Here is a 14,023-nt window from a genome sequence, read left to right as displayed (position 1 = left end):
AATGGCTAATCTGATAAAGGAAATGAGTTCATGTACACACAAGTCAAGCAAGTGGTTTTCTGGAAGAAAGAAAGATAAAAGCAATAATCCCTGGCAAGCCCAGAGCTTCCCTCGATACGCCAAGCCGTCATGTTGCTTTCCATCCGAACCCCAAAAGCCAGCAAATACTACAAAGGTTGGATGGAGTCAAGGAAAGGACGATCGAGATTATAGCAATGTGATTTTGCCCAAAGAAGCCATACATAGAGAGACGTTCCAAGTATAGAGAATCGGCTCGCCCATGTCCGCAACGCGACTTGCATAGAAGAAGGCAAATGGGGGGAGGGGGTCACATAGCCAGGTAGATGCAGGTACAGAGCACACAACCGAACAGTCACATTTGGATCTTGCACGCAGTTTGCTTCGGTTGAACCGTGCACCAGTGACAAACAGCACTAGTCCCAGAAAGGCATGGTGCGGGGTAGGTAAGCTCCCGCCGTCCTGAGGAAGCCCGCCCTGCCTTCTGCCTACCTGCCTGGCGTGCGTCGTCGCGGCGGGACAGCTTTCTCCTGGATTCCATCATCAACCTCACTCTCACACTGACTAGGCCCTGCGATCCTCGGAACCGCAAAGATGTCTACGGTTCACATCAAGTCGCCGACAGAGTTTCAGACGCTCTTGTCAAACTCTCGCATAGTCGTCGCCGACTGTAAGTACCGCCTTGCACAACCGATCCCATCGCATGCCCTGCCCCTTCCCAGTTCAGATGACGCCAATGATGCCATCGAGACTTTTCTCTGGTCGCAAATTCGCCGTTGTTCGGCTATTTTTCTGTAGCTTTCTTGGCGCATCATCAGGGAACCAACTTTGCGGCTTGTTTCTCACCTCGATTATTAGCATGGCTTGCTGACAAATGTGTTCCCAGTCTATGCCGACTGGTGCGGTCCCTGCAAGGCCATCGCGCCTCTCTACGAGCAGCTCTCGTCGTCGCTGTCCCGCAAGAATGTCGTCACCTTCGTCAAGATCGATGTCGAGGCCCAGAAGGAGATCGCTTCTGCCTACAGTGTAACTTCTCTTCCAACCTTCATGATTTTCCGCGAAGGCAAGACTATCGAGAAAGTCCAGGGTGCCGACCCCCGCAAGCTCCAGGAGGTGGTCAAGAAGTTGGCCAAGGAGGTTTCTGAGGGTGGCTCTGGATCTGGTGAGGCTTCCGGAAGCTCGAGCGGTGGAAGCTGGAGAGGTGCGGAGCTCCCTCGCGGCTACGGCGATATTACCGACCAGGTCGAGGCTAGAGGTTGTGAGCTGCTCAACGCCGATGAGGATTTTGGTCCTGTCCGTGTTCTCTTCGACACGTCCAAGCCCAGTGTCCTGGCCAAGAAGGAGGGTGCGAAGGACTGGGTTGAGAGCGGCGCTGACGACCAGCTCCTGCTGTTCATGCCTTTTCAGTCCATGCTGAAGCTGCATACCCTTCAGGTACGAAACACACATCTTGGGCGAAGTTTCAGAGTTACTAACAAAGACCGCGTAGCTCACCTCTCTTCCTCCCGCCGACGACGACGAGGCCCCGATGCGCCCTGGCACCATCCACCTCTACACGAACAAGCCTCATAACCTCGACTTTAGCGAAGCCGACGATACTCCTCCCACGCAAGCCATTGAGCTTACCGAGAAGGACTGGAATGCCGACGGCACCGCCAACATTGGCCTGCGCTTCGTCAAGTTTCAGAACATCAACAGCTTGATCATCTATGTCACCAAGGGTGACGGCGACGGTGAGAAGGTCCGCCTCGACCGCGTGCGCCTCATTGGCGAGTCGGGCGAGAAGAGAGAGATGGGCAAGCTGGAGAAGATTGGCGACGAGGCCGGCGAGTAGAAGTTGACGGCACTCAAGATCTGATTGCCCAGTGGAGATAAGAAAAACTCTGCACGTAAGACCCGACGTGACGAGAATTATGAATAGAGCAATAGCCATAGATGTTACCGGCCATTAGTAGTCTCAGAAAATCGAGAACATGGATAATTGGTTGTTTTCCGAACACACAAGACAGAATGATGGAAGAGCATTAACACAAGTCCGCACGTTGTGTACCAACATACAGGACTCGGTCGAAATTGGTTGCCTGACCGTGACGGTTTGGAAGAATTGACGTCTCGATTTTATCAAGTCGAGTTTTTACGTCGCAGTTAGACTGCGATTTCCATCCATCCATCCAAAGGACTTCCGAGTTTTGAGTATGTCCGGCCCGACGAACGCGACCCAACCCGCTGAGGGGCAGACAGGATCAATGAAGGACAGGGCCGGCTGCAATTAAATTCGATCTGGGGCACGACTGACGCCATGAATTCACCGACTTAGGAATTCTAGCAACAGGGGAAACTGTAACGAGTCGTGCCAGCCGCACGAAGAAAAAAAGAAGAAAAAAAGAAGCCTCTGCAAGAACCGCGACCAAAAATTCTTTTTTATATCGCGATACGGGGCGGCGCAGTGCACGGTTGCGTCAAGTGGATCCGAAAGGGCGCTAGGGAATTCGGAGGAACCTTTTCCCGGACGGGACTGATGCAGCCCTGAACTTGGACAGCCGCGGCAGGTTCCACCGTCCTGTCGGTCGCTGACCGTCGGTTGTGTTGTGCTGTTGCCGGACTTGGTCAGTGCGTCTCATACCCACTCTGACGCCCGATCCCCACAGTTTTACACTCAGTGTGCGACGAGGAGCATATCGGGGTTGAGCCAACTAGATGACGGGCCCCGGTCATCATCCAAAGTCCAGCAAGACGACGGCGAGCAACAAATGAAGACACCCTCTTTTGGGTCCCTCTCGAGCCATCCTGTGGGCCTGGCTTGCCCTTGATCCTTCGTTAATCCGGACATCAAACAAAAACATGCGCATATTGGTCTAGGATACCCGTATGCCACAATGCAACATAGGGGAAAGCCATGTCAACAAGGGCTGAAAGGCTATCATGGGTCTAGGCAGAGCCGAATGCTGCCAAAAAGCACCAAAGTGGTCTTGTCTGACAAAGTCCGCGCAGGGGGGTAGGGTGCGACAAGAGAGGCGGAAGATATAGACTAAACGGTCACGCAACGTCGTCAAGTGCTCTATCAAAGTCCCCTTCACATTGATTGAGCCTAGACTCATGACAAGAAGCCCTTGGAGACTGAGCTTTGGTTTTTTTTTGGGGGGGGGGGGGGGGAGGATGGCCGGAGCAGCGCAATATGCTTAATCAAGCTTGTTTGTCCACATTTGTGTCGTTCGCCGACGCCAGAAGCCTCAAGCAAACGACGTCCAACCCCGTATTCACGAAAGGCCGAGCTTGTCGTAGCCCCTGCCATGAGCCCCTTCCCCTCCCTCATCTGTTTGTCTGTCTTTTTCGGCAAGCTCCCTTTCCCACCGCCCCTCTTCCGATGCCACCACTTCCCCAACCCAACCCCGGTCAACGACTTGGCACCTTAATAGCCGTCTGCCATCTCGTTAAAATGCTGCAGTCACCTTGCAGCAAAGCGTGGCAGTCCAGCGCCGTGCTGTACCGTTGGATGGTTCGAATGACGGCACATCGATGAGATTTCCAATCGCCGGACTACCTGTCAGCAATTCCCAGCTTATTGGATCACGAACTGTCACCATCTCATCAGATGCCCCCGTTGACCGCCAAATTTGGCATCCCGCGCCACGTCCGCCGCCGCAGCCTGTGCGATATCAGTGGGTCCGTTGCTTGCGCTTTTCGGCTACCTTGCACATCTCGCCTGATGCTGGGGTTAACCTGTTCACAGATCGCTACGGTATATTCTTAAGAGGTCCGGATATCGACGTGCATCACCCGCTTTGACATCCGCGCGCCATTAAATGCCCGGTATGATTACCAGATCTGGCAGTCATGGCGCCCAATAGTCCATTGTTGCGGCGTGCCAGCCGCGAGCATCCCACGTTGCTTTTTGCCCACTAAAGACACCGCAGGGACGGTATATGACCATGCCTTGCCTTACCTAGTCTAGTCAAAGACTGACTGACAGCCATCAGATGATCAGGCTAGCCCCAGTTTCACCAATGTGATGGGGGAGGAGTCTCCAAGCAGCTCACAAAACCAGCTTACATCCTGCTCCGTTCCAGGTGGGAGCATCAGCTACATTCCCTTTGCGTTTCACTTTCTTCCTTGTCCTGTCAAAGTAGCTCCTGACTTCGGGATACACCTCAAAAGGCTGCTCGCTTCGCCCCGAGGCGACACTCCGATTGGCGATCGTCCCATTTATACTCATCAACCTGCGAACCTGTCAAGTTTTGAGGATAAACTCCCCTCACCCACACATCCCGGCTCGGTCCTCCAAACAACAGCTTGTACCCTCATCTATGCGAGATACCCCGGGCCGTTAGTCGAAACGTTAAACGAGTGGATATCGCGATCCCATATTTCAAGGCTAACCTCCCCGTCGGGGAACGTTCGTCTGGTCTCTTGCTATTCGACCGTTGTGCGGCAGCTGTCCGAGTGGTCGGACTCGTCGATCATTAAAGTTACGCTCCAACCCCAAAGATTATCCAGCCTTAAAGAAGATCGCCCCATCGGGTTTCCGATTGCACCTTTGTCTCTGAAGATCTCAGATGGATGCAACCCAGTTTCAACGTCACACAGAGATCAGAATGCCTCCCACCTTGTTCACTCCCTTCTCGAAGGAAGTCTCGAGACCCACGGTCACCACAAGCCAGGCCTTCCCCATCATGAAGCTACCGGTGGAGATAAGGTTGATGATATGGGAGTACGCATTACCAGATGCTCGCGTGTACGAAGTGATGGACTCGCCAAACGCAAGCCAGAAGACGCCTGCGGCAGCCGGGCTTACGTTTGCCAATGTTCGGGATGAGCCTCCACCAGCTCTGGGCGCAGTGTGCCATGAGACGAGAATATTTGTGCTACAGCGCTACAGACCTCTTACCCTATCAGTCACCACCAAGTACGTCGACCTGTCACGCGACGTCCTGCTGCTCGAGCCGTACTTGCTGGTCAAGCGTCTGCTCCGGACGCTGCAGTTCTTCAGCCAGATCCCTCTCGTGCGAGACAATCTTAGCCGACTTGCTTTGGGCACGTCGTACGGGTTGTACACTGGCATCTGCCACCCCGTCTTGAGTTGGAAAGTCTCCAAATCCAACATGACAACGTTACTGGCCCGCCTGGCAAAGTTCCCGAGGTTGCGAAAGCTCCTCTTCGTCGTCCATCAAGAGTTTCAGTTCGACTTTGATGTCGGGGCACCCTACACCACGCATCATGTGAGCCATCCAGAAGCATTACGGCCACAGCTGGTGCACCAGGGATACCGCTTCAAGTTCGACATTGAGTCGCATCTCAACTACACCCAGCCTCGACACCCGCACTCCAACGAGTTCTTGTACTACCCGCTGGACATCGACGAGGACAAGGACGACTGCTTCGACAAGGACGATTTGGAGGGCGAGGGTGACCTCTACGAATCATGGCCGACAAACGACGACTGGAGACGCTTCAGGAGAAGGTTCCATAGATCAATCCATCTTGTAGGAAAGGGGTCGCCGGGGAGCCCACAACCAAAGGTCATGCCGACGTTGGAAGGGGCAAGCTTGCTTTGGAGATATAGCAAAGCGCAGCAGTATTGATAGTTTCACGGCTTAACGGTTAATGGTTTTACGGAGTCTGTGGTTCCTGTGCGCTACATTATACCCTCTCTAGACGTTACTATAGCAGGCAAGTTAAATTTAAGAACTTTTGTCTATCCATGTTTGCATTACATCATTGTAGCAGGCTACCTTTCTGTAGCCGCACTTGACACTGCTCTCTCCATTTCTTACCACGTTCAATGCATTGACTCCAGCGGAACCTCATAGCCAGCCAATTCAAGGTTCGCTGCCATCAACAGAACCCAGACCCCGACGAGCCCAACAATGAGCCACCTCGCCAACCAATCCATCTTCTCCTCTACCGTCTCTGCAGAGTTCTTCCTGGGTATGATTCTCGCATCAAGACATGTCCCGCGCGACTTGCCCACGTCGCCGCGCCTCCAAGGACTGCAGTCGACGCAGTGACACCATATGCTCTCGCCGAGATCGACCATCTCCTCTCCTGGCGGACGGTCAAGGTAGGGTACAGGCTCGTTGATGGTGGGGAGTTTGGACTCGGGGACGGCGCCCGCGAGCCGGTGGCAGAGGTGTATCCGGTGATCTTTGCCATCACTTGTGTGGTCTTCAGAGTCAAAGTCAGAGTCAGAGGCGTACTCACACTCAGAGGGTGATGCAACAGCCGTGCTGGCATTACATAACCATTGCAAGGGGGCGTCTTCCTGGCGCGGAAAGGGGGACGACGAGGACTGGGCGCGGGAGCGGCTGAGGCTGAGCTGACATTCGGTGTTAAGAGTGGCTAGATATGTTGGATCTCTCGCGGTTAAGCGGGGGCTCTTGAGGCTGTCGGCGAGGGAAGAGTATGCTGTGCTTGAGCCGTCCTCGGCGCTGTAGAGAGGTGAAGAGGAGGGATCGACAGTTGTGAGTTTGGGTCGAACGGGTTTGAAGCACGGACTACGCGGGCCCAAGATCTCTTCCGAATAGGTTTCCTTTGATGAAGATAGCTTGTTGAAATTGCCGGATGGAAAGGTGGCGGGGTCAGTGAAGGGAGCCTTCGATTCGATGCTACGTTGAGAGGTACGAGGACGGTTTGTGATCCACGGGGCAAATGCCGGGTCCCAGGTGATGGACCTCTTCAAAGAAGGTTTCCATATCTGTTTTGCTGTGGATGAAAACCTCTCACCAACGACCTCCGGGTGTCGAGGAGATTGAAGCTCAGTGCTTACAAGGGTCTTGACATTGTTGGTCGGAAGAACCAATGGTTGGAACTCGTCTCTGAAAGGGCTGTTGCTTTCCTTGGCACTTTCCTTGCCCGGTTCATAGTTGATCTTGCGGGCGGAATGGCTGGGAGAAGGGGGCAGCTGGGCTTTGGATAAGGGGAGCGGTCGCGCCAGTAGCGGGTCTGCTTCTCGAGAACAATTACCATTTGAAATACGGTTCCAAGGCCTTCTTAATATTTGTTTGTTGTTAGACCAGTTGAGTTATCAACGAGATATTGAGTGAGTTGTTACGTAAAGTTGATACCTGGTTTGAGTCCCAGCTATCGGATGTGTTGCATCTGGTTGTGGGAGCTCCTCCTCGAGAATTGAAGACGGCGATGCCAACTTATCATAGGGTGGCAAGAGAAGTCGGAGATAGGGTCTTACTCGAACCTACATTTCACAATCCACATGACTGTTGCAATATCACACCTCCTGGCAAACCTGTTTGAAGCTCATATCACTGTTAACCGAAGTGGCCCATTTGATAGTTGGGTGAAAACTCTAACCCACAAGATTCTCGCTTCGTATCCTTTAGCGCCTTGGTTGCGTTTGCGTCAAGGTATGACAGCTCCGTAAGGCACTCACCAGCCATTATGTGAGGCTCTGCATGGGTTCATCTACACCGGAGCACTTGAAGTCTTTTAGAATGACAGTTCTTCGGTCGTTATGCGAAGAAGGTAGGAGTGTGTTCTCCTCCTCCTCTCGAATCCCCTTACCTGGAAAGAAGATTGCAAGTTAAGTGCCCCAGGAGTCTAAGATGGCTAGGCTCACAAGCCGCGGAAATATCAATAGTAGATGCAAAACTAAAGATGCTCCACGTGGTATTCGAAGACGATCTTAACGTTCCCATTGGTAACTGCTCTTTCGACAATGTTACGTGCAAGTATCACCGCCTTGAATGATATCTCCAAGGACAATGTGTTTTCATTTTAGGTTACTAGAATTAGTTAAAGCCAAGCAGAGAATTTACGAAATTAGCGAAGATATAAGACTTATCGAGCTGACACGCGGTTTTCCGAGATTTGCCGTAGGTTCGCGGCATGTGAAGCTTGGAAGTTCTCGATCCATGGACAGCTATTTGTAAAACGTGGCAGGGTTCCAAGATTTTCTCATTTTTTTTTTAAGAAAGTTCAGCATAGCCATGGCTGAGCTACCAGAAAAACCTGGCCTTGGGATGAAGTATGTAAAGTGACGAGATCCGAGAGGTGTGATCTGAGCAACGAAGCCACTCTTAGCAGCATCAACACTGAGACGCCCCAAACAGCAGCATACATTTTGGGGACCACCAGATAATCCGTTGAATAATTCTTAGAACAGTTCTTGATGACTAGAGGCTCGGCACAGCAGCAGGAGGCTCTGGTTGGCCCGCCGTACCCCGCGCAAACCGGTTCCTTGGTGGTTCCGGTTCCTCCCTCGTCCTCTCGAGCACCTTCAGCATCCATACAACGCAGCCACTCATAGATTCCAGCACGAACCCTAGATGGAATCCGCTAAGTACACATGCTACCCGCCCAAAATCATCTTCGATATCGTCGGTCCAGCCAGGGTCACAACGACATATGCCAGCATGAGACTGAATCCCAAAGTGCCACCGAGGATGCGTGCATGGCCTGACCGAGGCCACACATCGTATGTCATGATGATGATGCCTATTATTGACACGATGAAGGTGAAGAATGCAGGCACCACAAGTATGGGTTTCGTGCCATTGCTGATAGTTGACCCCTTAGTGGCGAGGCTGGCCACTGTCAACAGCGCCCCTAAGTTGATACAGTACCAGGACGCAAGGTAATTCTGGGGCGGCATGGGGGTATATGAAATCCCTTGTTGCCGAGGAGCCGATTGCTGTGCTGGAGTAGAGGTGTTTGTGTCCGACTTGACTCTGCTGCTACAGTTTCCTGCTGCGAGTACCGGCTTAGGCGATGCGGCTAATGCCATGCTGCTCTTTTTCGAATCAACTTGATCCATGCTCATTGTGATTTTTGGTAGTGCAGCTGGATCATGAATGAAGCTTCAACAATTCTCGCAGACTAGGCTGAGAACACGAATGTTGAAGTGGAGGAAAAAGAATGGAAAATCGAATGTTAGGTGCGGCTGGAAAGATCATGTGGGTCAGAGGTAAAAGTACTTATGTTGTCTGTCGGCAGCCCCGTGCCGAGAAGTGGCTCGGCGGCCTCGATCCTCTCATCGGCCGGGCACCAGACAGCGCGCATTCGAGCTGGGCAGGTAGTCTGCTAACGGGGTACAGAGGTGGACACAAAGCACAATCCAGCTCCTGGTTGACCACCCACTCGAAAGTCTCAATGGCGCTGGATGTAACAGCGAACCAGCACTTGAACATTGAGCCCAAAGAACGAAACCAGCAATGATGGATGGCGGTTCTTACATTGGCATTGTTTGGCGGAAGCGCGAGAACAACGCCCGTAAAAGTGTCATTAATAAACATCTATTTTGCTAGTCTATCAGGATTGCGACTTCACCATGAAAATCTGTAATGTGTTAGCCATAGATCTTGGACTGCGGTCAGGGATGTAGAACATACCGCGTTCAAAGCCTTGTCGTCCATCGTCGCCATCCTCTTCTGTGCAATCCACCTCGACCTCACCGCGTGATGACCTCTGAGCACTGGTGTCGAGGTACCGCTGGCAGTCGGTGTTGATGTGCTGGGAGTCGATGTAGATTCCCGCGACGCCTCCTTCTTGGCACGCTTCTCTTCCTTGCGGCGCTTTTTCTCCTCTTTCCTCGCAGCCTTTTCGGCGTCGGTCTCGCCTTTGCGCTTCTTCTTGGATGCCTTGTCGTCGGATGATTCCTCCTCTTCGCTCTCTGCCTCCTTCTTTTCCTTCTTCTTGTCCTTCTTGGACTTCTTTTCCGTCTCATCCTGGGTATCTTCGGAAGCATCCTCCTTTGCAGACTTTAGTTTCCGCTTTTTGTCCTTCTTCTCGCTTGCCGACGTCTCCTCGCTGCCGGCCTCAGCCTTTAGTTTCTTGGCTGCCTTCTTCTCTTCCTTTCTCCGTTTTTTCTTGGCCTTTTCGTCCTCGGATGAAGACTCGTCTTCGCTCGACTCTTCGGCCTTGCGCTTCTTCGACTTCTTGCCCGATGCTTCGCCAACGGCGGGCACATCTTCCATCTTGACGTCGTCCTTATCCTCCTCCTTGGGCTCAGCGGTGGGGTCGTCCTTCACTTGGTCGCCGACAAGCCATCCTCCTCTAACAAAGCGCATGGGGCCGAACTTGGTATCGCAGTAGAGAGTGCCTTGCAGCGTCGCACGAGCCTGGCGCTCTTTATCGATCGACTCGCTCGACTTGCCGTTCAATCGTCCCAGGAGGTCGGAAAAGACATCCATGCCCGTCACCCTGTCATCCCTTGCCTGTTTGAAGCCGAGACCAAGCATGTCGTCCTTGAGGGCGACACGGATGAAGGAGGCATTGGCGGCGGTATGGTGCACTGCATGCGCAGCGTCTTTCGCACCGAGGTACTGTCCAGGCTCCCAGCCCTGGGATCGCAGGATCTTCTGGCCAAAAGAGTCGGTGTCCTTGGTCCATTTCGTGTTGTTGGGATCCTTGCCGATCTTGCGGCGACTGCAGAATTGTCAGTGTCTCGGGGGGCTTGCATCTCCTTGGGAATGTGGTTCTCACGTCTTCGCCTGTGCCAGACCCATCGTTGCGGTTTGACAAGTACAGACCCGTTGTGAAGGAAAATGGGAGTTTTCGCAATGCGATAAGGGACGCAGGTCGGTGCCATTATCGCAGAAAAATTTTGGTGGGGTGCTTGTCGGGGAGTGTGGCTTATCCCTGCATTCTCCAATCTGCATCCGAAGTAACCCCGCTCACCGAAGCTCAGCGACCCGACCGAGGTCAACGGGTTCAGGATCACCAGCTCCATTACACCGCCTTCAAAGTGTTCTTTACTAAGGAAACAAACTACTTTTACAGTTTCCTTCGACGAAACTTGCGTAAAATAAGTTCTGGGAGATGGGAGATTGCAAAAGACTTCATTTCACAGTGTCAAATGGGGAGTTACGCCTCAGGTGCATACGCTGAGACTTTGAATCGAGGTCGGGCAGCCTATCGCCGAGAAGGCCATGTTTGCTTGTTGTTAGTCGATTTTGAATCAAACCCTTCCGCCAAAAATTACAATTTGACCAGGCCCCCCAAGCCAGGAAGGCTTCCATGTTGGTTGCAGGAACGAATTTGTGTAAACACACATTCGACACAGCCAACGCTATTTGCCTCCCCCAAGAGCTTTGCCAGATGATCGCCAGTCCAACTTCAAAAGCTGCCCAAAGGTGATGACCGTCAGACAAGATGAGGCCAAGTTTGCGGAGTGGGCCAGAGCGGAAGACAAGTGCATGTCAATCCGGCGGCAATATCAGCTTGAGAAGCAAGACAAGATGGAGATCCTGGGTTTGTAGAGTAGGTGGTGGTATCAGGCTCAGACAGAGCTGGCACACAGACTTCAGATCAGATCTCCAAGTCCAACGCAAAGAGCAAGACCTGTGACGCGGAGACGATTGGAAGTGATGTAGTCATAATGGAGTCGTGATGATTTTTATATTCCCCAACGCCGTAATATATGCTCGGTTCGTACTATTACATAGAGGACTATCGTCGCATTGATCTCAGCCAATTCTATCTTGTTCGTCGTTTACACCGTGAAGCCGAATCCCTTCATGCAGGCCCGGTACTGGTCGATTGTGGACAGGCAGTCCTTGGCCGGGTCGGCGGCGTTAGAGAAGAGCATGCACTCGTCGCGCTTGGCCTTTTCATCCTTGCATACACAGCAGGGCTTTATCAGAAATTCATCGTCAGTATTCTATGCGTTGCGTGGAAGCTCTTGGGGCGGAAGGTCCGGGAGAGATTGCGCACCTTGGGCTTGGAGGCTTGTTGATCGGCGGCAGCCGGCGCCGCGGCCGTGGTGGCGATTGAGGCTGCGAAGGGAGAATGTCAGCCATTGAGCGATGATGAATGCGTTTTCTGGGTTCCCTACGAATAGCGGCAGCTGGAGAGGCCATTTTGGGTGTGAAGCGAGTGTCGGAGAGTGAGGTACGTGGTTTGCGACCGGAGTTGAAGGCGAGAGAGATGGCTGTTATTCTTCACCTCGGGCCACTTTTTTTTCTCTGCGCTGACCTCACCGAAGCTGTCGCATTTGTCAGTCGCTCCAATCTCGGGGGACTTCGGCACTTTGGCCAATCACGCCTTTGACAAATCACGTGCGCCAACGCCTGTCTCGCGCGTTCTGCTAGCCCTGGGTAGCAAGCAACTCTATGGAATACATGAGTTCAATTGATCAACCACGCGCCGACTTCTGTGGATCTTTTAGGCCTTGAGCATCTTGATATTGCACTTGCAGTCCTGCTGTTCGGAGTCGGTATCCTAGGCCCCGATTTGGTTCCAGGGGGCGGACTGGATGAGAACGAGCCACTCAGTGTGGGCCCCGTTCCGAGACTTGAGCATGACCGGGCCTCGGACCCCGCGAATCCCGGAAAGTGGTATATGTACTGAGTATCCATCGAGAATCCGTACCTACTATTGATGACCGTTCAAAACAAGTCACCTTGCCTGAGACTAGTGTGCTACCTGCAGAATGAAGCCCGCATCCATGGCGTAGTGCTCAGGGTCGGCGCCTTCCTAGATCCGTTTGAGAAACTACGACGCACATCGTGAAGAGGCTCTGTCGGCGTCAACTTTGTCCGTTCTGACCATCTTTCTTACATGCCAAGACCAATCAACAGCACGAGAGTGCACTATATATGTTAGCTAGACCTGACCTGAATCTTGGCCAACCTTCAAACGTGTCTGGAATTCCCTTTCCATGCTCGTCTTGAACTCTTCTGCCCACTTCATTCTCGTGTCGTAAAGATTGCCATTTATCTGCTCGGGGCAAGACGCCAGCATGCTGTCTGTTGAGGAAACCATGGCCCTTGCCAACCCCAATACCGAATTTGAAGAAGTAAAGCTGCATTCTTCTCCTTCATGATCGTTCCGCTAACCTGCCTCTAGCTCCAGAAAGCCAACCCCATCATGGTTGGCGGTTGGAATAAAGACACAAATCTCGCCCAGCTCAGGGGCATGGTGGCCAAGATACTCGAAGCCAAGCTCGCTGTTAAGCCCGATCCATCGACTGTATCTCACGTAGAAAACGATGAGTGTATTATCGTAAGAGACGGCGCATCGGTTGCTGTGCGCATCTACAAGCCCAAGAACGTTCCCAAAGACGGTTGTCCCGTGCTAGTGGCATTCCATGGCGGCGGTTTCGTCATTGGCAACTTGGAAGGCGAGGGACCCCTCTGCCAGCTCTTCACCACCCTAGGCGGGATCGCGGTAAACGTGGACTACCGTCTTGCCCCAGAACATCCTTTTCCTATCCCAATCCACGATGCTTTCGATGCTGTGAAATGGGTATGTAACCTAAACCCGTACACACAGACATGTGAGACTGAAATACTACAGACCGTTCAGAATGCTCGGCATTTGGGTATCAATCTGTCCAAAGGCTTCCTTGTTGGCGGCGAGAGTGCAGGCGCCGACCTAGCCTTGGGTGTCTCCCACCTCTGGGTCAATGAGAAACAGTCACCCCCGCTGTCCGGAATCTTCTCTTCCATCTCTGGAGCCGTGAGTGAGGAGACAGTACCAGAGAGGTATAGGGACCGCATCCTCAGCCTGGAGCAGAACGCCAAAGCGCCGGTTGTCACAAAGGAGACTTTAGATTTTATCAAAGGTATGACGGTCTCCAAGGCGAGCAATAGTTTTCCAAGCTGACGCATTGATAGACAAGTATAAGCCGGATCCTACAAGCCCCCTTGCCTACCCCATCGTGTCTCCGGACCTGACTGGGTTCCCCAAGACGTACTTCCAGGCTTGCGGACTGGATCCGGTAAGAGACTGCACAATCATCATGGAGCAAGTATGGAAAGATGCTGGAACCGCGACCAAGTTGGATATTTATCCCGGGTTGCCTCACGGCTTCTGGAGTCTGTATCCGCAAGCAGAGTTTAGCAAGAAACATCAACGAGACACGAAAGCTGGGCTTCAATGGTTGTTAGACCGAGGATTTGAACATGCATGAAGCATGAAGAGCTGAACAAGGCCAGCCTCGAAATAGGGGATAACTAAAATCAGTTCTCTACTCAGAAAACCTCCGTAGCTGGTGTAGCCACTGGCATTCCACAATGTGACATGGTCTCAACTGGATTGACTTTGAAAAGTC

At 52.6% G+C, this 14,023-nt stretch overlaps 7 protein-coding genes across 7 annotated transcripts; 4 read left to right on the top strand and 3 right to left on the bottom strand.

Annotated features, from left to right (window-relative positions):
* Positions 1-612: 612 nt before the first annotated feature.
* Positions 613-1,852, top strand: ColSpa_08277 (thioredoxin-like protein AAED1; the record flags this gene model as incomplete). Its single annotated transcript, XM_049274489.1, has 3 exons — positions 613-688; positions 905-1,452; positions 1,508-1,852. The coding sequence occupies 3 exons, from the start codon at positions 613-615 to the stop codon at positions 1,850-1,852; spliced, it is 969 nt and encodes a 322-aa protein (XP_049130446.1).
* Positions 1,853-4,610: 2,758 nt separating this feature from the next.
* ColSpa_08276 (uncharacterized protein) lies at positions 4,611-5,597 on the top strand (the record flags this gene model as incomplete). Its single annotated transcript, XM_049274488.1, has 1 exon — positions 4,611-5,597. One exon carries the CDS (start codon positions 4,611-4,613, stop codon positions 5,595-5,597), a length of 987 nt encoding a protein of 328 aa, XP_049130445.1.
* A 197-nt stretch (positions 5,598-5,794) lies between these two features.
* On the bottom strand, positions 5,795-7,409 carry ColSpa_08275 (uncharacterized protein; the record flags this gene model as incomplete). The annotated part of the gene is made up of 3 exons (XM_049274487.1): positions 5,795-6,709; positions 6,782-6,899; positions 7,324-7,409. 3 exons carry the CDS (start codon positions 7,407-7,409, stop codon positions 5,795-5,797), a joined length of 1,119 nt encoding a protein of 372 aa, XP_049130444.1.
* Positions 7,410-9,279: 1,870 nt separating this feature from the next.
* ColSpa_08274 (protein PXR1) lies at positions 9,280-10,475 on the bottom strand (the record flags this gene model as incomplete). Its single annotated transcript, XM_049274486.1, has 3 exons — positions 9,280-9,306; positions 9,360-10,395; positions 10,453-10,475. The coding sequence occupies 3 exons, from the start codon at positions 10,473-10,475 to the stop codon at positions 9,280-9,282; spliced, it is 1,086 nt and encodes a 361-aa protein (XP_049130443.1).
* Positions 10,476-11,105: 630 nt separating this feature from the next.
* On the top strand, positions 11,106-11,359 carry ColSpa_08273 (uncharacterized protein; the record flags this gene model as incomplete). Its single annotated transcript, XM_049274485.1, has 2 exons — positions 11,106-11,220; positions 11,277-11,359. The coding sequence occupies 2 exons, from the start codon at positions 11,106-11,108 to the stop codon at positions 11,357-11,359; spliced, it is 198 nt and encodes a 65-aa protein (XP_049130442.1).
* A 102-nt stretch (positions 11,360-11,461) lies between these two features.
* On the bottom strand, positions 11,462-11,828 carry ColSpa_08272 (cytochrome c oxidase copper chaperone; the record flags this gene model as incomplete). The annotated part of the gene is made up of 3 exons (XM_049274484.1): positions 11,462-11,602; positions 11,683-11,744; positions 11,804-11,828. 3 exons carry the CDS (start codon positions 11,826-11,828, stop codon positions 11,462-11,464), a joined length of 228 nt encoding a protein of 75 aa, XP_049130441.1.
* A 1,009-nt stretch (positions 11,829-12,837) lies between these two features.
* ColSpa_08271 (AB hydrolase superfamily protein) lies at positions 12,838-13,882 on the top strand (the record flags this gene model as incomplete). The annotated part of the gene is made up of 2 exons (XM_049274483.1): positions 12,838-13,534; positions 13,587-13,882. 2 exons carry the CDS (start codon positions 12,838-12,840, stop codon positions 13,880-13,882), a joined length of 993 nt encoding a protein of 330 aa, XP_049130440.1.
* Positions 13,883-14,023: the final 141 nt, after the last annotated feature.

The sequence above is a fragment of the Colletotrichum spaethianum genome (genome assembly GCF_022836535.1).
Source record: "Colletotrichum spaethianum MAFF 239500 DNA, contig22, whole genome shotgun sequence".
Classification (NCBI taxonomy): Eukaryota; Fungi; Ascomycota; class Sordariomycetes; order Glomerellales; family Glomerellaceae; genus Colletotrichum; species Colletotrichum spaethianum.
Note: the sequence above shows the minus strand (reverse complement) of the source record. Positions and strands in the feature narration are given on the sequence as shown.